General features: G+C 43.0%; 1 protein-coding gene across 17 annotated transcripts in view; it reads right to left on the bottom strand.

Annotated features, from left to right (window-relative positions):
• The window catches only part of DMD (dystrophin), a 7,596,173-nt gene that overhangs the window by 189,051 nt on the left and 7,381,845 nt on the right, over positions 1-25,277 (bottom strand). For all 17 annotated transcript variants that reach the window (XM_085622447.1, XM_085622454.1, XM_085622449.1 and 14 more), the window contains 2 exons: positions 16,871-17,007; positions 14,402-14,440 (listed from right to left, as the gene is read on the bottom strand). In XM_085622447.1, coding sequence (XP_085478573.1) covers positions 14,402-14,440; positions 16,871-17,007 — 176 coding nt within the window. The remainder of the gene's footprint in view (positions 1-14,401; positions 14,441-16,870; positions 17,008-25,277) is intronic.

Genomic DNA, 25,277 nt, shown 5'->3' with positions numbered 1-25,277 from the left:
GTGTGTCTGGTTAGTGGGGGAGCGCATTTCAATTAGGCATATCTTGGGTGAGGAGATTCCATCAACAGTTCTTTGTCTCAAGAGTGGAGACTGTACAAATGCAAATGGCAGAGCAGCAACCAAACAAGAATTTGAATACCCGTCTCTGCTAATGAAAAATGAGAGCGCGCCAATGTTTCTTGTTCCAGGATCGGCCAATTTCAGCTGATCTAAAGCCCAATGGGAAGAGAGTTCAATTCAACAGCCCAGTCAATATGTTTAGAAAGGGACTACCAACGAGGGATTGAAACCGCTCATGTGAAAAGAGATTATTTGCACCCAAAGAAAGCACCAATGGCAATCCAGGCTTCGCATTAAATGATGTCAGGGAGACATGGACGTGGAAACTCCAAGGAGGTTCTTGATGAACTAACATTTAAGGTGTGCAACCTAATGTCAGCCTTCTGTTTGATTTAGGTAAATGTGACCATGCTATTTCGAAGACGTATTCCCTTCACTAGCATGGTAACAATCGTGGAAAATCACAATAGTTACTTTTGTATACTATTTAAGAAAATGAAAGGATACATTTAACAACGGATTCTATGTATGTTTGCAGCGTTATAAGAAGTGTTTCATAGACGCATCTAGTAGTTTGTTATTGGGTTTTGTGCCCTTTAAAACGCGAAGAAAATGGGGTGGAGATATAATGGGAGGGAACCAAGCACGGCTATCACCCTATGGAAACACCATTGGCAATGCTACACATCGCTTGTTTCTATCATTATCCGCTTTTATGGGGAAGTTTCCAGGATGTTCTCTTTTTTCAATTATCCTACAGAGATCTGTCGAACTAAACAATTAATAGGTAATACTGAAGTTTCTTTACTGCACAATTCTAGCTGGAACAACCAGTGAGTGTCCTCAGACAAGTTCCTTGCGCCTGCCACTGTGGCCTCCTCTATGGGTATCTGATGCAGTGCCATTACTCGTGGAGAATTTGTCGGGTCGATGATATGGAATATGTTTATTCTCGGGGTAACAAACAGTTTATTGCTGGACTATGCCCGTTTATAGTTTTGAATAAAGGGACGAGATAACCTCAAATTTTTTAAGGTGACCGTTCATTTTATAAATCAATCTCTCACGAGTTGCTTCTGTCCATGCAGAGCGCATAAGGTTCAGATTTGCCTTCCACTTACGGAGTATACAAATCTTTGCTGCCACTAGTGAGGCATCAATACATCTCTTGTTCTGTGTATTAAATCCTGTGATTTCCTGCATGTCGAAAATGAATGCTAGTTTCATGGAGGGAGTGATAACTAGATTACCAATTTTCTGTTAAGCTTCTCTATACTGATGTCCAATAGTTATGCACCTTTGGCAGCACCGTAACATTTGTATTATGTCTCCTCCAGGTTGGTGACAAAGACAGCAACATGATGAGAGGCTCAGGTTTTCTTTGCACAGGTTAAAGGGGAACCAATGCTAATTATTTGCTCTTCCTTTACTTCTCTAATGAGTTTGTAAGAGTTCTGCCCAGTCTTCCTCTATATATGCCTTTGTAGATAATGTCCCAACTTATTTCTAAGAAAGATTACTGTTGGCTTGGAGTACAGCTCTCAGGTATCTCTCTATTATAGATTCCAGGGCAGTGAGAACAATAGCGCTAATTTTTTTTTTAAGGCATGTTTCAATTGCTGATATTCCTAAAACTGTTTTTTCATGATAAAATTCTACATGCAGATGTTGGAATGTTTCAAATGAACACTCTGCTAAAAGCTGGCCATTTGTTGTTATATATTTGGAAGACCTTGAAACCAGTGGAAAGCTCGCTTTTCAATGAATATTTCAGCATAGTTCCATAATGGACCTTGGGGTGCAGGAAACCATTTAATCCAAGTGTTTATAGATGTGGGTTCAGGTGTGTATCGCTCTGTGAATGATGAGGTTAGTTGGATCTCCAGGAGCTTAGTATCAGTTTTTCCATGGCCATCCAGAGTAGATGTAGGAGTGTTCTTAAATTACTTATTGTTATTCTTCCTGGTACAACACCAACTTGGTTTTTATGGCCTAGAAGCAGGATTGCTCTTTTCAGCCTCATCTCTGGGATCTTTGCCAAAATCTTGACGTCATAATTCAACAGCGAGATAGAAAAGCCATGAGGGCCCATGCCCGGTTTCAAAATCAGTGATACATAGGCCTAATTGAATTCAGGGCAAATTTATTTAATTCCTGATACTTCTCTGAAGGCGTTACCTCAAATAAATTGCTTGTGTATCTCTAATCATTAAGGAGAAGCATAACAGGAGTGAGTAATCTGGCTATCACTTTTAGAATTCAGTGGGTAATCTGTCTTCGCCATGGCTGCTTCAAGTAGTAGAGATCCTATGGCATCTGCTATCCCAATGTCAATAATATCTTGATCCAGTTCCTATTCCAGGCCTGTGAGATCTAGAAATTGTTCAAGTATTTTGCCTCTTGAGGAGGCTTTGCGTTGGTGTTTTTGGAGCATAAAGGACCGCAGAATATTGTGAATTCTCTCCTTATCTCAAGCAGATTAGTGATCAGTGCCCCCCCTCCCTCCCAACCCCTAGTTCAGAAGAGCTAGGATAGCATATTTAGCTTCTCTTTGCTTGAGATGCATGGCAAGAGGCCTGCATGCTTCTTCACCATGTTCGCAGTATTGGCTTTTAATGCTATGTAAAGCTTTTTCGCCAGGGATGTGAACAGTGTGTTAAGTTCATATTTTTTCTGTACAGGAGTTCTAAGATTGGACTCTGAAGGACACTTGCAACAGTTATGTTGTGGGTGCATGATGCCAGTTGCTGAGTCTTTGTATTTTTCATTTGCTTCCTTGAATCTTGTCGAGGAATCCCTCATTAGGGCAGTAAATTCAGAATTCCCCCACAGTTCAGAGTACCTGTGGGGATGTTATTAAATGTTCATTGTTCTTCAAATATTCTTGAAACTGAATCTGCACATTCTTCTATTATTTTGGGGGGCTATGGTGAAAGACATTTATTCTCCACATCTTAGCTTTGAAGACAAAAATATTGTTAGGCCTGGCATCCTTGGAGTGGTTTCCACTAACGTTTTGTCTTCAAAACTTTTGTTTTTGCTGACTTCATTTTTGCTGGCCTTGAGACTGCTAAAAAGTGCTAAAGTGCTTGTGCTCTTTACCTCAAACATGGTAGCATTGGCTCATACCCAATTGGCACATTTAATTTACTTATAAGTCCCTAGTAAAGTGCACTACCTGTGCCCAGGGCCTGTAAATTAAATGCAGCACTGCTTGTGTTAACCGCTTAAGTGGCCCTCTAAACAGGTCTCAGGCCTGCCATTGCAAAGCCTGTGTGAGCAGTTTAATCTGCCACTTCAACCTCTCAGAATAGACCTTTTACCAAGCCCAAACCTTTCTTTTTTAGTACATGCAAGTCACTCCTATGGTAGGCTCTGGACAGCCTATTGGGCAGGGTGCAATGTAGTTAAAAAGCAGGACTTGTACTTTTACGTTTTACATGTCCTGGTAGTGAATAACACTTACCTTTGTTTCTCTCTACTGCAAGATCTATATCTTCAACAGGATAACATTGGGATTACCTTATTACATTTGTTAAAAGCACTGTCCAAATGGAAAGATATGATTGATTCAAGTTTAGTATCTTTGGAATCCTAATTTGCAATCATAATTTATGCAGATGTCAGATTTTAAATTACAATTCTGAAAATGCCACTTTTAGAAAGTTGGCATTTTCTTACCATAGCCATTTGGTGCCTGCAGTCTGTCTCTGGTCATATGACTATGTGTAGTTGGCAGTTGGACTTTGTGTATTCCTTCTAGACAGCCACATACAATGGGAGCTTAGGTTTGACTGAGTGGGCCATTACTGGCAAGATGGGAGGGAGGTGCTGGGCTCAGCTTCATTTACACCTGAATAGGCTGTGTCACAAAGGGATGCATGCCCCCTGAAGTTAGTCTGGAGCCAGGGCAGGAAAGGCAGGTCATCTGTGCACTTCAAGGATATGCCTCTAGAAGCATCTTCCCACTTCGAAGGCACAACTGTGTATAAAAGAAGGACCTCAGGCACCACCACTTCAGTACACTTCTGGACCCGAGGATACTCTGCCAGGAAGAAGGACTGCTGTGCTGCTGAAAGACTCCCACTCTGCCAGACTCCTGCTTTGCTGTGCTGATCTGCTGCCCTCTTGCCTGGGTGAAAAGGACGGGACCTGCAGCTCTCAAACTCAGAGTGACTCCAAGGGCTAGTTGGCTGGCCTCCTGACATGAATCCTCAGGGACGTAACAGGCTTCCAGCCCCTGCACCTGGACTCTGCCAGCTGTGAGTCTACCTTGCCAAATGGTGTCATCCCAGTCCAAGACCCTTAGAAGTGAGCCTAAGGTGCTTGATAGCAGAACCGACGCATCTCCTCCTCTGAGTGGCGCATCCCTGAGCAAAATCGATGCATCACCTCTGAAGCCTTGATTGAACCCATCGCAAAAGACTCGCATTGCCGGTGCAACTCACACCTTAGAACTGATGTATTGAGTTCGGAACCGCTGCTGTGTGACACTTTCCCCAGTGCAAGTCCTAGCATCTCTCATCGATGGCAGCCTCGATGACAACGCTGAAACTCCGCTTTCCAGCTTCACTGCTCATTGGAATCCATGCATTACCCAGGCTGCACATCGCATCCCAAACATCGGACTTAGCATTGCAAGCCCTGTTAACTGGATCCTTGATGTAACAGGATTTCAGACCGCAGCCTTGCCACATCTCGGAACGAAAAGGATGATTCTTTGACATGGATCCACGCAATGCTCCGCAACCATGACTTAAGTATTTTATTTAGCAGGCATAAATGGGTCCCTGTAGCCAGCCCGCTCCAACGTGGTGGGTCTGAACCTGTGACTTTTCCCCGGTCCTATGCGACCATATACCCCAATATTGCTTTGTGTATTTTGTCGTAATTTCGCACTATAAACTTTAAAAATCAATAACTCCAGTTCTACTCATTGGATGCGTGTCATTTTGGTCTTGCTTTATTTATTAAATTAAGCTCTATTTTTGGAACATTGCATGGGATCCTTTTTGTGTGGTGTTTTCACTGTTTTACTGTTTGAAGTGTTGCACAAATGCTTAACACATTGCCTCCAAATTAAGTCAAACTACTAGAGGGTGTGCACAAGTTAATTTAGGATTTGCCTGTACTTTACCTTGACTCGCACTGTAGTTGCTGCTTGACCAGTGCTTACACCCCAGTTAACCAGTAATCCAATTTCTAACAAATATCTATGTTGGGCAGAAGGGAATTGGATATCACTCCTTATCTGATATCACTCACTATAGTTTCACAGCAGCAGATATTGAACACCTTGGCACTTTTGACAATGAAGTAATCCTTCCTAGTGTCAGTTCATGAAAGGGAGGTGTACTCCCTGTTGTTGGATGCAACATGTGTCATAGATCTGGGAAGGAGAGTCTTTCAATATGCTTTGATCATTTGTGTTTCAGAAATTTGAATGGCCAGACCAGTCTAGTATAGGTTCAAACGCCATGTTCCTGTCCCTTCCGATTACGAGTCAGGCATGATTGAATTCGATGCAGAGTGTATTAAGTTTCAAGAAAAATCTAGCTTCTGAGCACTGAGAACGTATTTGGATCCTAGTATAAATATGCAGCCTTGTACATTCAGGGTTGGCAAAGACAAATCTCCCATTGGGGTCCGACATGGTTTACAATATCTTAGCGGGCAAGTTTCAGTAGATGAGGATTGCCACCCTGATTTACCAGTATCAGGATGTGTGTATTCATTGGCTTTCGGAATTATGGCTTCCTGTTGCAGAGTGCACCTTTCCCATCTAATCTGTCTTTAATTTCCCCGTTTTTTCTCAAAAAGATGAGTCTTCTGCAATAGCACTATTTCTAGTTTATTGCTGGCTAAGTGTAACAACATTTTCTTACATTTAACACAGTTTGATAGGCCATTTATGGTTAGTGACCATAGTGAAATGACCTTGGTACTGCTAATGCTGATTAAGGCCTCTTTGTTATATTAAAGGTGGTACAATGTAATGTAAATATTTAGATATTCTCTCAGGGCAAGCTGATGTCATCTTTCACCTGCATTATTGAGTGGAGAGATGGAATTTATTGCAGTGTATTTGGGGGTTTGGGGTATTCGCTCAGAGGTAATCGACTTGGTAACTTGAACAATTTTCCCAGGACCAGCCATGAAGTGACTATTACCCAATACAAGCCAAGGAGAGGAGCTGAATGAGTCTTTGCAGATTTCCACAGGACATCATATTTTTAAATCAGAAGACTCATACTTTGTGGGCCAACTTTGCCACTCTGTGAGACAAAAGGTCTAAAAGGAAGGGAGCTAAAATGGCACATTCTCCAGATGCGGTTAAGGCAGCCAGTCAGCCAGTTTTAAAGGACCCAGGTTGGGCGAGGAATGTAATCGTCATGCTTTAACAGGTGATCTACATATGATCCTGTACCTTGGGGGCAAATGGGGGGGGGAGGTGTGTCATAGTTTCTGGAAGGATCCCTGTGGCAGCTCTGTACTTTGTGAGATATACCAGAAGTCGGGCAGGTACCATTACGAAGGACATTGCTCTCTGCAGTCCATCACCTTGTGAGTAAGGTCTTATGCCTATCGGCATCTCTGTTTGTCCCCCAACAAGCTGCTTTTGCTCTTCATGATCGTAAAAAGCATGGCTGCTCGGTCAAAAAACCCACACAGGAGATACAGTTGTGTCCTAGCAGGTGCAGAGGGCCAGAAACTTCTTTCAGACAAACTTTGCATCACATAAAAGGTCATCAACTATGGATATTTTATTGCCATTATAGGTGTAGGGTCATGTTTACTGAAAGCTTGCAACACTAGTCAGGTGTGCTGGTTTCTTAGAATGCAGGCTATCATAGGTCGAGGGGTAGGACTACTAAGCGGTTTCCTTAGCCACAGTCGTTGTGCCTTTTGAAATTCCATGAGCAGTCGGAACTCTACGTCTTATAATTGTGATAGGAAGGTGAACAGGAATGTAATCATATCTGTGCCTTCTTCTGTCTTCAGGATGCCAGAAATACTCATGTTTTCTCTCCTGGTCCCATCTTTCAGCTTAGTGACCTCTCTTGAGTTTCCATAGCTCATAAGCCCAATTTCAAGTACATTGGCTTCAATCCATTTCTCTGACCTATTACATTATGTCTTGAATGTCATCAGCTTACTTTGGATGGTTTTCAGCTCCCTGTTTGTATCTGCATTGGACATTTCTGCAGAGTTTATGGAGACTTTTATGCTTTTTATCTCCACCATCAGTGAGTCCAGAGGGACAGTCGTCATTGGTGCTGTTTGCAATAACTGCTCTTTCATTTGAATCCTCCTGCCTGGTGTGGCTATAATAAACGCTGTTTAAAGGATTTATGTTTGGGCATCTATGTCACCTGTGTTAGAAGTATTCTCTGAGATACAAGATACTTCACAATGTTTTCCAGCGGTTATTCATCTACATTTGTAGGAGAAGCATGGAATGGCGTTAAGATCCTGATGGAGTAGAAAATAAAATATTCAGTCAGGGCTCAGTAATACTCAAGTGCATAATTTAATGTGAGGGTAGGCAGCAGATATGACTCCTCAATGGCAAGCGTAGGCAGAGCATCTGACATAGTAAACCTCCAGTGGCTGCAGTCAGCCACCAGCCGGTGCACTATCTTCACGACTATGCAGGTGAGGTGTTGTAAATATGACTGCCTCGATTGTACATCATTGGATCATCACTTGCAGCCCAGCACAATACAAGATGGCCACTAATTTAGGGTATTATGGGGGCTCCACAAATCTGTATTGGTGAGATCAGGCATGTGGCCGAGTTGCCAAGAGCAGGAGACTCCACCATTTTGATGATGGTCCCAGACTCTGCTGCTGCCCGCCCCCTTCGCTCCAGGTGTCATTCTTCAGTAGGTGAAAGACCGTCTGTACCAGGACCTCCCTGTTAGTTACCCAACTACTGCCGGTCTCGGGGGCAGTGGGGGCTTCAAGTTGAGGGTTGATGATTGGATCAGGTCCCCTCCTCTACAGTCAGCAGCATATATGAGTGCACTATGGGTGGTGGCACAGTTTAATGCAGGCTTCATTGCCCCTTAATGGCTCTTCTATCACTGCTTGTTTCGGCTTCTATGCCTCGATTCTGTGATGAGTACTGACCAGGAAGACCACTGGGCTAGATTAAATTACCAGATTAGAGTGGATTTATGTCAGAACTTTCTTCAAGTTGGCCATCAAGCTTGTGGCCAGGACCTGTCTCCCTCCCAAGTCTTTTCTCTGCTAATGGGTCTATGAAGTTAGAAGCTTTCCATGAGTGGTTCATGAAACCAATGCCAGCGTCATAGGAATTTACGGTCTGTTAGGCTCGTCAAATTATATGGCTTGATAAATCTCTCTCAATCAATATACAAACAAAAACCTTTACTTACTAACCTACAAGTACACAGGCAACGCAATGGAACACCAATGACCATGCTGCAGTTATTTTCAGCAACTGAGGTGTGCATCCCGTTTATTGATGATGTCATGCTGCAGTTATACCAAAAAATATGCTAATACAAACCTATAAGTGAACTACACCCAGCGTGTTCAGAAATCATCACTAAAGCAAAGTAAGGCTGACTAGAAACATAAGAACCACACACTGTGGTTACAACCGCAATGCGATAAATGGATGGTATAACCAGAGTCGACCCCAATTGCTTACAATTCATGAAAAAGACAGTCAGCCACATTCACTGAGACTGAATTTAAGATTTTCGTAACAGAAGTGCTGATGGTTGATGTCTTGATATTTGAAGAAGAAGACACCAAACCACCAATGCCCTTAATAAAATCAAGGAACAGAGGACATACTGCCTAAGGTTAATAGTGTGGACTCACTAAGCCAATAGGACGTAATGTAATGAGATGCAACACCTTTGCATCAAACACAAGTCTGCAAATGGAGGAAGCATGGGGGCCGAGTGTGAGGCTCTTCATGCTATCCAACATTATGCTGCTGACAAATTAAGTACCAGTTACTGTGATCCATTACATTTTATTAGCCATCAATATCATGGACATTGGCTCAGGAAAAGGCAGAAAATGATGCAACTATCACCTAAATTGTCAAAAATCTATACCGCACATTTGCATGTGTTACCTTCTACCGTTTCGGGTATATTTACTGTGGAACACCATATAGCAGTGGTTCTTAACCTTTGACTTCTGAGGACTTAATCATTACTGGAATCTGCCTCCCCCCCCCCCCCCATGAAACATTATTGGAATACGGGGACCCCCAGTGAGTCATTACTGGCTTAAGCAATTTGTATGATTTGAACGAGGATTCATAAAAAACACAAATACCGAAATGATTAAATCTTTTAATTCATTAACAAATGCAAAAAAAATCTAAATATTCACTTTAATAAGAAGGTGGTAGCTTTTCTAAACTCAGCTGAAGCCACTCATTGCCCATATTATATTTTGCTTGACACATCTGCACTGCTTCTACAATTCAATTTGAGGGGACCAACTTAATTTTCAGCCTCCAATAGCAAATTCCTTCACAATTTCTTATCGTTTCAAAATTTGTAATTTTACATTTTTCTTTATTTACATACACCTTATTCAGCTGTTAATATTGTTTAATTTTCCAAGCAGTTGTGGACCCCCTGAGTTGTTGTTGTGGACCCCCAGGCGTTCACGGACCACTGGCTAAAAAACACTATGTAGCATAAAAAGTCGACACATGGCCTTGAATACAGATGTGCTAAACGCACCCCTCATGTCAAATGACTAAATGCGTGTTTGGCTGGGCCCACAAGACACAAAGTAGAGCGTGCCAGCAAGAAATATATGTATGTATATATTTATGTGTGTGTGTGGGGCAAGCACAATGGATTAAGGACGAACTCAAGGCTGGAGGCTCATTCCAGAGCCTTATTTTGCATTAATTGACAAGCGCATCCATTCAGGACAAATACACGGACTTCCTTTCCCAGAAGGCAACGTGAAGTTTCATATAGAACCGCCCATTCGGGCGCACGATATTGGCCAAATGAGTAAAGCAAAGTACCGTAAATGCGCTGTTCTGATTGCCTCTGAGGAAGTAATGACACGAAACGCGTCAGGCAAATCAGGTGCTTATAAATGAACTAACACGGGATTGCCCATACCAATGATTCACTTTGGGGAACATGCGTGCAAGTCCGAGTGCGGCTCATCTGACGGACACCCCATGAGATAGATATATATATAAAAATACTACTACTGAAATACAATGCACCTTCAGTTAGAGGCAGTACCCATCCTGGTGTAGGCGGATGTTGGTTAATGTTACAGTAAGCCACCAATTACTGGTATTTTATACTCCATCTGGGAGTCCTAATTTTCCAACTCCTATTGGGTTGAGGTACCTCATCTGCTTTTCAGACGTCTGAAGTTCTTTTCAGGGAGGCTCCTGGTGTTATCCAGATTACACTAACTTGTTGGCTATATAAATGTCAGCCATTAATTTATTTGACACACCTGTGTGACTCGTATATCAACCATAGCGCAGGTTGATTTCACTATCATATGTGTACAAGACCTAACCAAGCAGCAATCAAGCCAAGGAACTTTTCACAATCGTCCGAGTTAAGCTGCCCTTCAGCCACTGAAAACTCGATCTGTCCCGCACAACAACTCTGCGACTCCCTCACCGATCACTTCCACAACAAGATAGCAACCATCTACATAAACTTCGATCACCAACCCTCCGATCTCTTTTTCGCAACAAACTACCTCAACCACCAACCACCCACTCACTACATGGGAACAGCTTATAACACCGACAACCACCACCCTGATGAACTCCCTCCACTCGGGAGCACCCACCCAGCCGTGCCCCCTCTCTGACTCTTCAACCTCAGAAGCAACAAGATCAGCCACCAGCTCACCACCATCCTCAACTACTCCTTATTGACAGACAACTTTCCCGACGCATGGAAACAGAGGTCGATCCGGCATGTCAGGGACTCCATTTTGTAGGCTTTGAGCTGCCGGTGGTAATGGTTATGGGCTGATCTGTAGGCGGATTGGTCGGTGTCGATCTTGCTGGTTTGCCATGTTTTTTTCAGCTGTTTACACATGCGTTTTGAGGTGCTGAGTTCTTGCGGGAACCAGCTGGCTTGCTTAGTGGTTCTGTGTGTTTTGGCTGGTATGGTGGGGGCAACTTGGTTAGCAGCATTGGTGATACAGGGGTTAAAATTCTCTACTGCCTGGTCCAGGTTGGTGGTGTTGGGCCAAGCAGTGCTGAGGGCATCGGTCCATTGCTGCTGGGTTACCTTGGCCCAGCTGCAGTAGGGGTTATTTCATCGGTTGGGGGCAGTGCGTGGCAGACCAGTGAGGGTGAAGTGTACAATGGAGTGGACCGTGGCTGTATCTGATTCTGCTACTGGATGTGAAGATGGAGTCTAGCATGTGTCCTGCTCTCTGTGTAGGGTCGGTGACAATCTGCTTGAGCTCAATGCTGTCTAGTCTTTCCAGGAGGGCGGGGGTGTTGGTGTCGGAGGGGTTGTCCAGGTGGAAGTTGAGGTCTCCCAGGAAGATGTAGTTTTCGGATTCAATGGCGTGTGGGGTGATTAATTCAGTGATAGCATCGCTGATGCCTGTTGGTGGTCCTGGTCATCTGTATGCGAGGGTACCTTTGACTGTGGTCTTGGCATTGGTGTGGGGCTGGAAATTCATGAGTTCCATAGTCAGTGTGGTGTCATCATTGGTGATTGTGCAGGTGATTGAGTCCTTGTGTACAATGGCGATGCCTCTGCCGTGTCTCTTGGTGCTGTCTTTGTGTTCCATCTTGTAGCTGAGGGGGGTTGCCGTGGGGATGTCTAGGGCAGATGTCGGAGTGAGCCAGGTCTCTGCCATGAAGGTCACGTCGCGTGCGATGATGGTGATGTTGCTCCAGATTTTGGTGGCGCATTTGCAGAGTGATCTGGCATTGATCAGGTGGCAGTTGAGCTGGTCCGGTGGGGTGTTGGCATCTGGGGTTAGTGTGGCATTGTTCGATGGGGTGGTGAGCAGTGATGGGGTGGAGGTGAAACGGCAGTGGTAGCAGGATAAAGGTCCCACTGTGGAGCGTGGTTTTGCAAGGGAGCAGTTGTTGTGTGCAGGGTCCAGGGCTTGGAGCTATGCGGCAGATTACCTGTGGGAGTGTGGAAGGCCAGGGTTTCATGCACGGATGGGTGCAGACCATTGCAGACGGGCTTGCATATGCTTGGCGAGCCTTCGCTGCAGCCACCATTAAGTAGACCTGGAAGGTGGGAGGGCTGTCTGGGAGGCAGGAGCGCCGGGGGCTTGGGCCGCAGGAAAATGTCAAAACCGGAGAGGACCGGTTGAGGGTAAAGCAGAACAAATCGTCAGCAGAGAAGAAAAACATAGATCTAAACCTAAAAAAAGCATTATTGAATAAAAGTAATTACACAAGTAATTCCACAGAAGCATTTCCACAAAATCACACAATTGCAGCAAAAAAACAGGCAATTAGAGGGGGACCGGGCACAAACTGAGGTACCAAGTATCTGGAGGGCCAGAAACGGTACCTCTGAGCTGCTGCAGCAGTGAGCAGCGACCAAAACCAAGCCAAGTGGTCGAGGGCTACTCTTACAGGTCACAATTCAATAAAACTGACCATGAACGAAGGCACTACCCCAGCAGCGATAGAATCAAGGAGCAGAATCTCAAGGTCCAGCAAAACAAAAAGTAAGTGGTATTACCTTTCTTCCTGTGAATTACTACTTGAGAACACCCTTTCCCAGTTGCCACTATCGCTACTGTAGAAAAGGCCCCCAGTTCAACTGGGTTTTCTGTGGCCAGTTCTGAACGTCACCTACCCGCTATAGAAGATGCTTCTTAAGCTGGCCACAGGTAAAAACAAGATAGTCCTTGGAAAACAGCAGGAACTTTCTCCAGTGGCTGCAGTGAGAAGCAGGCCTTATGCCCAGCACAGATAGGGGGAGGTATACCTCATCAAACACAGTCCGGAGCATGTCAACTATGGAGAGAAGCAGCTCTTGCTTGCTCTCCTATTGTATCTTTCTTTGAAAGCATGGCGAGTTTCATGCTCCATGGACTTCCTTGTTTACATCAACCATCTCAGCAGCTAATTACATACTGGCCTTCTGAGCCAGTTTACAGTTATAGCCAAACGTCTAGTATATTGCTTGATCCACAAAATCAAGCTTCTTGCCACATCCTGTTGCTGATTATTCACGCTATTACATAATACAATCTTTGATAAAATCTTGCACTGAATAACATAATAGATGATATTCGTTTTTCCTCATTAAAAACCACACAATTTAATCATACAAAGGAAACCGGCTTTACAACGCAGGCATTTACCACACATGCCTGCACATACAACACAATATAAATATATATATACAGGGTTTGGGGTGGATAAAGTTACAGGGTGGTAAGGGTGTTTTAAGGGTTTAGGGCTGGGTAGATGTATAAGGGGGTAAGGGCATTTTAGACTATAGGGATATAGGTGGTATGGGTATTTTTAGAGTTTAGGGAAGGGGTATAGGGTGGTAAGAGGTTTTTTAGGGTTTTGTAGTGGGTAGGAGTATTGGGTGGTAAAGTGTTTTTAGTGTTTGGGGTTGGGTAAGGGTATATGTTGAGAAGGTTGTTTTTACGGTTTAGGGATGGGTAGGAGTATAGGGTGGTAAGGGTATTTTTTAGGATTATGGGGTGGGTGGAGGTATAGGGTGATAATGGAGATTTTGGGGTTTAAGGGGATAGAGATATAGGGTGATGAGGGATTTTTAGAGTTTAGGGGTGGGTAGGAGTATATATACACACACAAACATATACACACAACATATATACATATATATGTGTGTTTTACTTAACATATACTTATTTTGCATTGTAAAGGTATGGTTGGTAAAGGTATATGCATGGTAAAGGCATGGTGGTAAAGGCATTAGATGCCTTAAAGCTAACATATGTAGAGAAGAGATCTGTTAGTTCCATTGTCTCATGTTTGACGGCAAAGTTGCCCTTGATGTTTGATTTTTAATTTTCTTGCCAATTAAACACAATCTGCCATGATCAGACCACACTAAATCTGTTAAAAAGACCTTCTGTGTCCAACTAAGAAAAATCCATGACACCTTTTTCCGATGTTCAGGCATAAATATTTGATAAAACCTGGAAACCCCGCTGGTATGCCATCCTATTAAGTTAGGGCCAGGTCAGAACTTACAAAAAAATCTACAAAAAAAGATTAAGGGAATGAATGCATGTGAAAACTGAAAGTGAGGAACATAGCGTTACAGGCAACAACAGCAAAAGAATCAGCAGCAGCACACTTCTGCAAAACAAAAATACTCACGCCGAATCTATTGGCCAGAAGTTGATCAGAGTAACAGGACTGCAAGACAAAAAATGAGGAGGTGAAGAGAGAGGCAGAAAACTCAGCAAAGGAAAAAATATCATGAGGATGGTTTAAAAAGTACAAAGACTTAAATTATATTTTAGAACGGGATGTTAATGACTATGCAAGCAGCCACAGATGACAAAATGGCATTTTGAGCACACACGCCGTTGAATAAACTGTTAACGTGATTATTGTAGAATGGTTGTGGATACAGTTTGTCATGTTGAACTAACTGGGTATGCTTTGATTGGAGCAAAGCAGCAGACAGAGGTGTGCTGGCAACAAGGCACAAATCAAATCCAGAGATCATGTTTTACATTCCAAAGATTTTTGAAAAATGTTGTACTTTAGAATGCATGCATGATAAATGCCGTCTGAAAAATATAAGATGTGTAAGCTGCTTCCTGCAGGACGTTTGTTTCCCTTCAAGCCATTCTGACTATTTCTATCCATTTAAACAGCTTGATTTGGTATCAAACCATCGCCAAGTCCCATTACCAAGATGGAACCCTGTCCCTTCTTGAACTTCAATGTCTGAACCAAACTACTCATCTTATGGCAATAGGTAAACTAGACACTAACTCCAGTCCTTGGTTTCAGTGACCAAGATAAAAAGTGAAAAACACTCAGCAATCAAATTAGAATACCTTACACCAAGTTATTTGAGCAGAATGAGTTCAACAGATAAAAAATGCAAGTAAAATATTGACCGTTTCCAACGCTCTTATTTGTGGTCGGATGAGGTGTATAAAAAAAGCAAAGAATGTAAATTGAATATATTTGGAGTAGTAATGTGTGCAACTAAAGTTTTCTCCACACCCCTAAGCATGTTTTGTTACTTGCAACTAGCTTAAGAGATCTCACACCCTTGCCCCAATTCCAATATTGAATGGGAGTCGCAGTAAGTGTCAAACTATAGAGTCCACTTTAGTTCACTAGAAACCCATGCCCTTCCAAAAACACATTGGTGAACCAACTTCCCAATCCTTACATGGCTCTTATGATAAACAGACTACGGGAACGGGTTCCGAAACACTTGGTGCTTTGCTTGCTCTCCCAGTCCATTGTGGGGGATAATTTACCTTCATTTATTTATAAACAAGACCTGACAATTCAACATTACGCAGGAAGAGAAAACCCACGGCTCAATCTAGGTGTCTTCAGACAATGGCTAAAACATTAACTGGAAAAGAGATAACAGGCCTAGTGGCAATGACTAAACGCCTTCGAGCGTGGGGGTAGTAGGTTGCAATGTTGGGTTAGCAGACAGCCACAGAAGTGTGAAACATCCTTCTATAAATATAAATGTGTATGTACTTGTATAGCGCACTGCCACCCCCAACAGGGGTATCCTGGCACTTTTACTCATACCGCTGTGGAACCCTTCCTGGCCTTTCCCTGTGAAATGTCCACTCCTGGGCACCCCCATGGTGAAGCCAGGCATCCCAGCGCTGCTGGGGCCGTTGTGGAGATTAAGCAAGCTATTGCCCAGAGTTGCAGTGTGGGACCCATGATTAGAAGAGGCGAGAATTATCAGTCCGAGGAAATTGAATCAAAGACCCGCCGAGGCGGGGGATTGAACTCTGGTCCCAGGCCAGAACTCTGCATCAGGGTCTGCCGCTCTAACCATTGAGCCACACTTCTCCACTTCTCTGCTGCTCCGGCCTTCGTCTGTTCCTTCATCGCTTTAGCTGTCACCGTGCACTGCGACCAATAAAGGGTACCTAAAGCCTGTGAGGTATGGCTTACGGTTGAAACCGGGAAAAGGCTGCTAAGGAGTGCGTGAGGAAGATCTAAAAGACATCTTCCACCAACAGTCTAATGTTAAGACTCATTGGCCATCCTCAAGAGATTGCCCTTATCATCAGTGGGCCTTCAACGTCTCCTTGTCCTACTGACAACAGCTCACATTTCAATATCTGGTACAATTTATTTGAGAAAGTATTGCTTTTCTCTTACGATCCTAAAATCACCTCGAACACTACACTAGAGAGGAAACAGTTTCAGCAGGAGGTTTCAATTCTCTAAAGAGAAGGACAAATAGGGACACCGTCATATGAGTGTGCAACATTCTCTTACGTGTTTTTGTGCTTATAGGCGCTGTTTGAATTGTAGGGTGCTTGCAAAGAGCCATCCTTCACAGTTGTATGCACTCTATAAAAACATACTTTTTGAGAACAACTCATGAAAGTGCTCCGAAACGAATATAACAATCAGTTCTACAACTTAGAACACATGCAACAAAGTTGAACTAAAAACGGGTTTTCAAATGATATAAACATGCAATTAAAAAACAAAACATTAAGTTATGTAATGCCTCCGTCTCTCTGTTGCAAAAGAACAATTCCAGCTCAGGAAGCCAAGGGAGAAGGGCATGTTTAGACCCATAACCTGTGCTCCAACCACGCTTTCATGACTACTCACGTTTCCATGTTGTCCCCCTCTAAGACAGTCTGCACAGGCAGGTAGCCCATTCGGGGGTGTTTTGCAAAATATCTTTTTGTCCGAAATTTGTTCTTTAGGACCTTGGCAAAGTCTCGGACATCTTCTCCTGATGTAGTCTGAAAGGAACAGCAAGATGAGAAAGCTCTTTGCAAATTCACAACAATCGACTTTTTCACCACACAAGCCCCAAAGCCATTTTTCTGTGGTATGCACAGGAAAACATCAAGCCCCCTGGCACCACAGACCATCACAGAAGAGAATATGCCAAGAGTTACTTGTGGCTGAGATGAAATAAATTATTGGGCGAAACAGGTCCTCAATGTGTCAACAGAACATTAAGAGCATTATGCAGTTAAGGCAATTAAAAACAAATGGAAGGTTCAGAAAGCTTGGTTTTGAGAATTGAAGGTTGCTCGGACTCTAGGCAGTTAAACATCTGAATGCATAATCACGGTGCTCCAAAGTCTCTCTTCCCATGTTTGTAAAGATGACCGAGCAGCTGTCAACCCCTGCTGAATCTATTTCTCTCGCACTGGGCATCGTTTTTCCCTTCCATGGAGTGCCTCGACTCGTTGTGCACTCCTGCCAGTGTCCCTAGAAAGCAGTACATGGAAGGGTGAAAGCGCTCTCAGCGCATCAGACCCACACTGCGCACCTGAGGCAAGCTAGGAGTAAGTGTGTGTGCTGTGATATTTCACAATACTGTAACCATAGGTTTGATGAGGGACCGATATGTACAAGAGAAGTCCAAGAACTAGGATAACATTCCTGATACTTACTCTACCCGTATTACTGTAAGTCAGGACTAAGCGGGCGACAAAGATGAGCTTTACCTATGTCTGCGAAGTGTACGCTTCTGTGAGCCTGAAAAGAACTCTATTCCACTCACAGATTGGAAAACAGCAACTAGCAACTGCCCTTGCATGCTTGAAACATGTTTCGACCATAAAAATCAGTGCCAGCGCTGCATCAAACCTCTGCATACAAGTAGCACTTTTCGAAATACATCTCTGGAGCACCTTCGCTCACACGCAGGGAAATGAGAAGGAATATCAGCACAATTCCTTTACATCCCAAAGGTCTTCACATTTAGGTCTTCACCTTGTTGAAGCAGGTTCTGACTATCAACAGCGAAGCTTGGCAATCACGAACAGTTAAAGTTAAATTAAACAATAACAGCCAGGACCAACAGCCCCATCTCTTACAGTTGCGTGCTGGAATTGAACTTGCATTAGATACAGGTCATACTTTATACTGTACAGCGGGTGCAATAAAGAGAAGCTCATCCCCCTTTGCGTAGGAGATACTGGTACAGTGGGCCATAAATTGCGTGTTTGAATGCATGATCCCACTCTGCTAGAAGGGTACCTAAATACCAACTGGAGGTCACGTTTGGATGTGGTCCAGGTGGCCGGGTGTGTCATGTGGGTTATCTAGGGTGATGCTTACTATTTGGCATTGTTTGAGCCTTATTTGATTAATGCAACTGACCGGCTGATCTAGTATTGTGTATTCGGTCTGAATGCAGGCCCTCTGTTGTGCACTGTTTGTGTTTAAGAGTGTGTACATCTGACTCGTTTCTTTAGGCATTACATCCTTGGGAAATATGTGATTTATTGGTGCAATCTTCTAGGTGCCTTTGAGGCTTGTTCCATATCTGGTGTTTCCATCACAGGAAGCGTTAAGGGTGGACAGAGGGCAGCTGAGTTATGGTGGTCTGATAAAGGCTCACTCTGAAACAGAAACACGTGTTTTACTGTGAATGTGGGTCGTGCGCGCAATAGTTGCTCTGCGGTGTGCCGGACTCCTAAAAGCAGGACCTTTTTATAAACTGATCCAATGCTAACAGGCTCTATCCTAAGAGTGCAACCAGGGCTTCAATCTTAAGTACTTCTTTTTCTCTGGATATCACAAGGTGGATGTTGATAAAAGAATGCAGAGAAAATGGACACTGGGTTGTGATACAACACACTGTTCCATGCTAATACATCTACGGTCTAGTTGCAAGATAGGAAACAAGAGTCTGCAGGAGGACACAGATATGGGAAAAGGCACAGGTCGCAGCTTCAATGAGATGGCAAGTATCACAACCCAATTTGCTAAGAGAAAAGCATGACTGTTTACCTCCAAGTATGGGCAGGGAGAAAAGAAGTCTCATATGGAGAGGTGATTCATTGTAAGTACTTTGAGACTAAAGGAAGAGACCTCCTCAATTTAGCAAGTGAAAGGAAGCCAATCTGTGAAGGTTCAAAATCTTAGCCTCCAGCAACAGACTTTTTATGAGTTTCTTTACCCAGGCACAATAACTAATTTAACACATAATACAATAATGCGGAATAACAAGGACATTTATTTCAAAGGAGTTATATCCTAAGAAGGCTGATTGCCTGTGTTAGGTTATCCAAAAGGGCAGAGGGAAAAAAACAGCCCTTGTCTTCTTGTAGGTCTTCTGAATGAGTGTAAAGATTGTTTCTAGAAAAGTTGTGAGGATGCACAATCAAAGCCAGGCCGGAACTCAGACTACTTTCTGTGGTACAAGGAAAAGGTGCTGTGCCCTACTTTTAGATCAGAGTTACAAAAGGTGGGTACACAGCTCCACGAACTGGAGGGTCACGAGAGAAGCATTGGATGAGGTAAAACTACCACATTTTGCGATTTTATGATGCAGAGTACAGATGCTAGACTGATTTTGGGGCAAGTAAGCTTCCTTGGTATGGACAACCAGAGAATAGTTTCTTGATATAGAGCTATGGTACTTGAGAATTAGCTGTGTGGCGTCTCAATTGATTCAACCCTCCCCCAGCACCTTCTGGGCAGGTTGGACTGGACTGAACTGGAAAAGTTCCATTCCAGACCATCATGTGTACCCAAATAATGGCATAAAGAGAAACTGATAAGTGTTATCAAGGTTTATTTGTATGAGATTACAACGAATGCCTTTACCACGCAATGTTGTAAATATACATTAAACCTATATTTTAAATATATATATATATATATATATATATATATATATATATATATATATATATATACCGTTATTAACCCCTAAACTCACCCAACCCTATAACACCTTACCACCCTTTACCCTTACCTATCTCTAAACCCTAAACTGACATCACTGATGACATCTCTGATGACATCTCTGATGACATCATCCACAGAATCACTAACAAACCCACTCACACCCCATAGAACCTTTCAGACACCCACTCAACCATTCACAAACCCATTCAGACCCATACCAGTACTTCCACACACCCTCACTGATTCATAAATCTACACACACACTTTTTCACCCATACAACCACTCATACACCAACTCAGTCACTAATACAGCCACTGACATATCCACTCCTACATCCACAGCCATTCACACACTGAATCTGTCACCCATACAGTTACTCACACACCTAGTCACTCACCCATACAAAATAGTTTGCACCAATAACAAACTGACCACAGATATGGCACCCTTGGGAATAGATGCTGACCCCAATCTGAATAAATTTATGTTAAGCTTTTTTCCACCCATTTCTTTACAAGAGACATCTGCACTAGTATCACGGATTAAAAGTGGTAGCCCTGACGATATCATCCCAGCCAGGATTATGCCTGTCCTGACTGACGAGTTGTGCCCCATGATCCAAAGGTTGGTGAATCTCTCTCTGGGCTCAGGCACTGTCCCAAGAGAGTGGAAACGTGCTCTTATCAGGCCTATTAGGAAGAATACTACTATCCCATGGTCCGATCTAACAAATCTCAGGCCCATATCCCTTTTACCATTCTTAGGGAAACTGATCGAAAAATATGTTAATGGTCATCTGTCCAATCATATCGAACTTGTTGGCGGCCTGGACTATTCACAATCAGGGTTCAGGCCGAAACACAGCACAGAGTCTACCTTGCTGTCTGTTACAGACGACTTACATATGTATCAGGACAAGGGTTTCTCAGTAATCCTAGTTCTTTTAGATCTTTCAGCAGCGTTCGACACCGTGTCCCATACCATTCTTATTGACCGGTTGTCGAACGCTGGTATTGAGGATAAAGCCCTTGATTGGCTAAAGAGCTTCCTATCAGGGCGCTCCCAGAGAGTGATCATGGACACGTACCGATCAGCGGAGGTGGAGATATCGAAAGGGGTGCCACAGGGCTCTTGTCTAAGCCCTACCTTATTTAACATCTACGTGGCACCCCTGGCAAGAGTGATGCGCAGCTATGGATTCATTCCAGTATCCTATGCTGATGACACGCAGCTCCTCTTCCCTTTCAAGACCATGTCCGCAGAAATTAAAAACTCCTTTTCTGCGGGCATGAAGGCGGTGGCTAATTGGATGTCTTCCAACTTCCTGCAATGCAATGTCAGTAAGACGGAACTAATGCTGTTTGGAGAAGCCAAACTATTGTGGACCCCTGATTGGTGGCCCCCCGATTTGGGAGTAGCCCCAGAACCCAAACAGGTTGTGAAGAGTTTAGGGATTCGGATGGATCAAGACTTGTCATTTGGACAGCATGCTAACCATACTGCTGGAATTTGTTTCCATACGATTGGCCTGCTACGCAGAGTCTTTCCCTTACTACCGGACTCTTTCAGACGAACTCTGGTCCAGACATTGGTTCTGAGTCGAATTGACTACTGCAATGGCCTGTTGCTTTTTGCCAACGAAAATGTGCTGGCCAAGCTTCAGGTCATTCAAAACACCGCGGCTCGTCTTGTCCTTAATGTTCCTCCAAGAACTGCGTCCAAACCTCTTCTGGAGAAACTGCACTGGCTCTCCATTCGCCAGAGATCTAAGTTCAAGTTATGCTGCTTGATCCATAAACGTTTAAATGGACAAGGACCTATTTATCTTCAGAACAAATTTGTTCCTTATGTTCCAAGTCGTTCACTTAGGTCCAGTAACTGTCTTCTTCTGGTGATTCCCCGTGCAAAGAAATCTAGACACGGTGGTAAAGCGTTATCTATCGTAGGCCCTACCCTATGGAATAGACTTCCTCTTCATCTGAGACAGTGCAAAGAACATCTCACTTTCAGGAAACTCCTGAAGACTGTGTTGTTCAGAAACGAGATCTAGCTCCTATTATTCCTCTGTTTCTACCGGCTCCAGAAAGCGCAGAGATACTCCAGTTGGAGTCGATTCTAGCGCTATACAAACCCACAAATAAATAAATAAATAAATAACACAGCCACTTACCCATACAGATACACACGAACCCACTCACTTACTCATACAGATACTAACACATACTAACTCACCTATACAGTCACTGACAAAAGCACAGACTCACCTATACAGCAACTCACATTCACTCACTCACCCATGCAAGCACCCATATAACCCGTCACTCACTATATTGCCTTTCACATACCCAATGACTCACCCATATACCACTGACACATCCATTTACTCACCCACACAGCCATACACACTCACCCAAACAGCTCCTTTCACACGCACTCACTAACCCATACAGCCATTTACTCTCCCACTCACTCATCCATCTAGGCAGTCAAACACCCTCTCACCCACCCACACAGACACTCAGACAACCATACAGGTACTCAGACAACCAATCACTCACCAATACAGCCACTCATGTACCAACTCACACACCCATGCAGCAACTTAAGTCACCAACTGAAAGACTGATACAGAAATTCACACAACCAGTCACCCACCCATACATTCACCAAGACACCTAATCACTCACTTATACAGTCAGTCATGCACCCAGTGAAACATCCATTCAGGCACTAATTACACCCACTGAATCACCAATGCACCTTGGTGTATATATATATTGAACACTCAAATTTTCTAAAAACAATCACAATCATCAGATGATGTCATCAGTGATGTCACTGATCATTTCATGAGTGATCTAATACGTGAGGTCATAAGCAGTGCATTGCGGGGGCGCGAGTTATAGTTACCTCAGCTAACTAGAACTGCTGAATGTCACTGTTTTTGTACCAGTGAAATCTGAGCCTACCTAAAACATCTCTGTAACCTTTGTTTTCTTTAGAGAATATACACATAGTTATACCCTTAGACAGCAATACCTCTGATTTTATCCACTAATAACTTTGCAACCGTTTGATGAATCTTCACAAAACTTTGCATTTCATATTTTTTCCCGACTTATTACTACTTACCTTAAGTGGTAATAGGTAAGGAAATAGAATGATAAGTTTGTATACATTTTTAAAACATATGGCGGAGTACCGAAGTACAACCTATCTAGTACAAAGGTAGTACCATGGTACCTTAAATGAAGCAAAACAAAAAAAGATATGCTAAACAATTGAAAAAATTCTGTAATACACTATGTTTGTGAAATATTGTGTATTACAGTGTCTTTACAATTTTTCACATATTTTATTATGTCAAAAAAAAGTCTATGCATTACTGCGGCAGTACCTACCAATTACAGCGTTACTTTAAAAAATTACAAAAAAAGGTACATTTTATAAAAACAAGGTACACACTAGGTACTACTAGGGTACTGCATCAACTGGTTAAATAAATGTATAGAAAATAATAAAAAATAATGCCTATACCTATTTCCACTTTTTAAAAAATGGCAATAGGCTGGAAATAACAATAAAATCTACTACTTACCTATGTTGAAGGCCCTAAAACACAACAATCCAAAAGTCTACCAGAAGGATTAAGGCTGCCCTTTTAATTTGCATAGGCAGACATTAGCCATTTATACACTGCCTTGTTACCGTTATATACCATGGTATACTGTTAACTTACAGTGGTATACCTTGGCACAATACATCACCAGGGGACAAATTTGGGATTCGAATGTGTTACCCTTGCGTTCCGCATAGTGTTCCAAGGGCATTTACCAAACTAAGCAAACCCACCATGCGTCACCCTCCTTTGCTTGGTACATGTACAGAAATGAAATGCAGCCATAATCTACAGTCCTTCTAAATTTCTAGTACATACATACCTCATACTGTGTTTTAAGGTAACTATAACTCGCGCCCTCACCATGAACTGCTAATTACCCCACATATTTACATCAGTCATGACATCTTCTAGGACATTATTGATAACATCACTGCAACAATTGCAATAAAATTATTGATGAGAAAACTGCACATGGCGGGGCGCGAGTTATAGTTACGTTAGGGCACGAGTCACAGCTTCTTGACAGAAGTATAACTATGACTGCTGAATTTCTATGGTTTTGTGTGTGTAAAATCTGAACCCAATTTTAACATCCCTGTAACCTTTATGTTTTTGGCTGAATTTCATATATATATACATATAGACAAGGAAAACCGTAACCTATAAATTAGTCCGTACACCGTGTGGTCCCACTGCAGTGTTCCAGTTCAAATCAGTCAGGGCAGGGTGTCACTAATAATGGTGCAGCAGGAGAAATGGTGCTGGGGACCCACTACAACCTAATTGTAGCTGTTTTTTGCTACTAATCTTGCGAATGTGGGGCCCTGTTTCCTTGCTTGAATTAAGAACCACGGCCATGATCCACTGTTCGAGAGATAATGTGTACCTCATTCTAACACTTTAAAAAAAATGTATGCTAATTTTCCATCAATAGTAAAACAGAGGAACAACTTCATTAATGTGGGGCTGAAAGAGGACTACGTGTGACAGCGAAACACTGGAGGCGGAAATGTGCGAAAAGGATAGCAATTTCACAAAAAACCCTCTCACTTAACCACGCCCTCCCTCCCCCCCCCCCCCCCCCCCCCACAACACGGGAGAATGACATCTTTGGGAGGCTCCCTCTGCAGATTTAATTATCGTCTCTAGAGCATTCAAGTGAAGCAGAGCCAAAGCTAAACTTATGATATCACGAAGTGCCCGAAGACAATGTTAATTTTCCATATTTGACGACGTGGCCTTCTGTATGAATGTCAACCCTGTGTACGCCAATGGCTAATTTCCTTAGGACACATGCAGCAAAGGTTGCATTTTTTTCCCAATAAACCTCATTCATGAGACAAAACGGTCTTTATCGTACAACTTGAGAACACGGTGTTACAGCAGATTGGAACATTTACAATACTAAGTTATTCAAAAGTCTTACTGACCACAAGAATGTTGCTAAGAAATACTTGATGCGGATGGCAACCAGAAGAAGGCATGCATTGTTATGTGCACTAAAAGCAGATTCCATAAACATTACATGATGTTGTTGACTTTGGCCTCCACTTAATATCCTCCCACACGATGGGCAAGAAATCCAAGATATTTATACAAATTCCCTGCTCAGCTTCTGTTTTCAATGCAGCATTGGTTTTCCAAGTGTCAGACAAAAAGGAAACCCTAAACGTGCTGTTTGAGCGCTCTTATTCTCCTAGCAACAAGGCCTCTGCTTGAGGCCATTTGCTGCCCGG

The sequence above is a fragment of the Triturus cristatus genome, chromosome 8 (genome assembly GCF_964204655.1).
Source record: "Triturus cristatus chromosome 8, aTriCri1.1, whole genome shotgun sequence".
NCBI lineage: Eukaryota > Metazoa > Chordata > Amphibia > Caudata > Salamandridae > Triturus > Triturus cristatus.
This window is presented reverse-complemented; position numbering and strand designations above follow the sequence as displayed.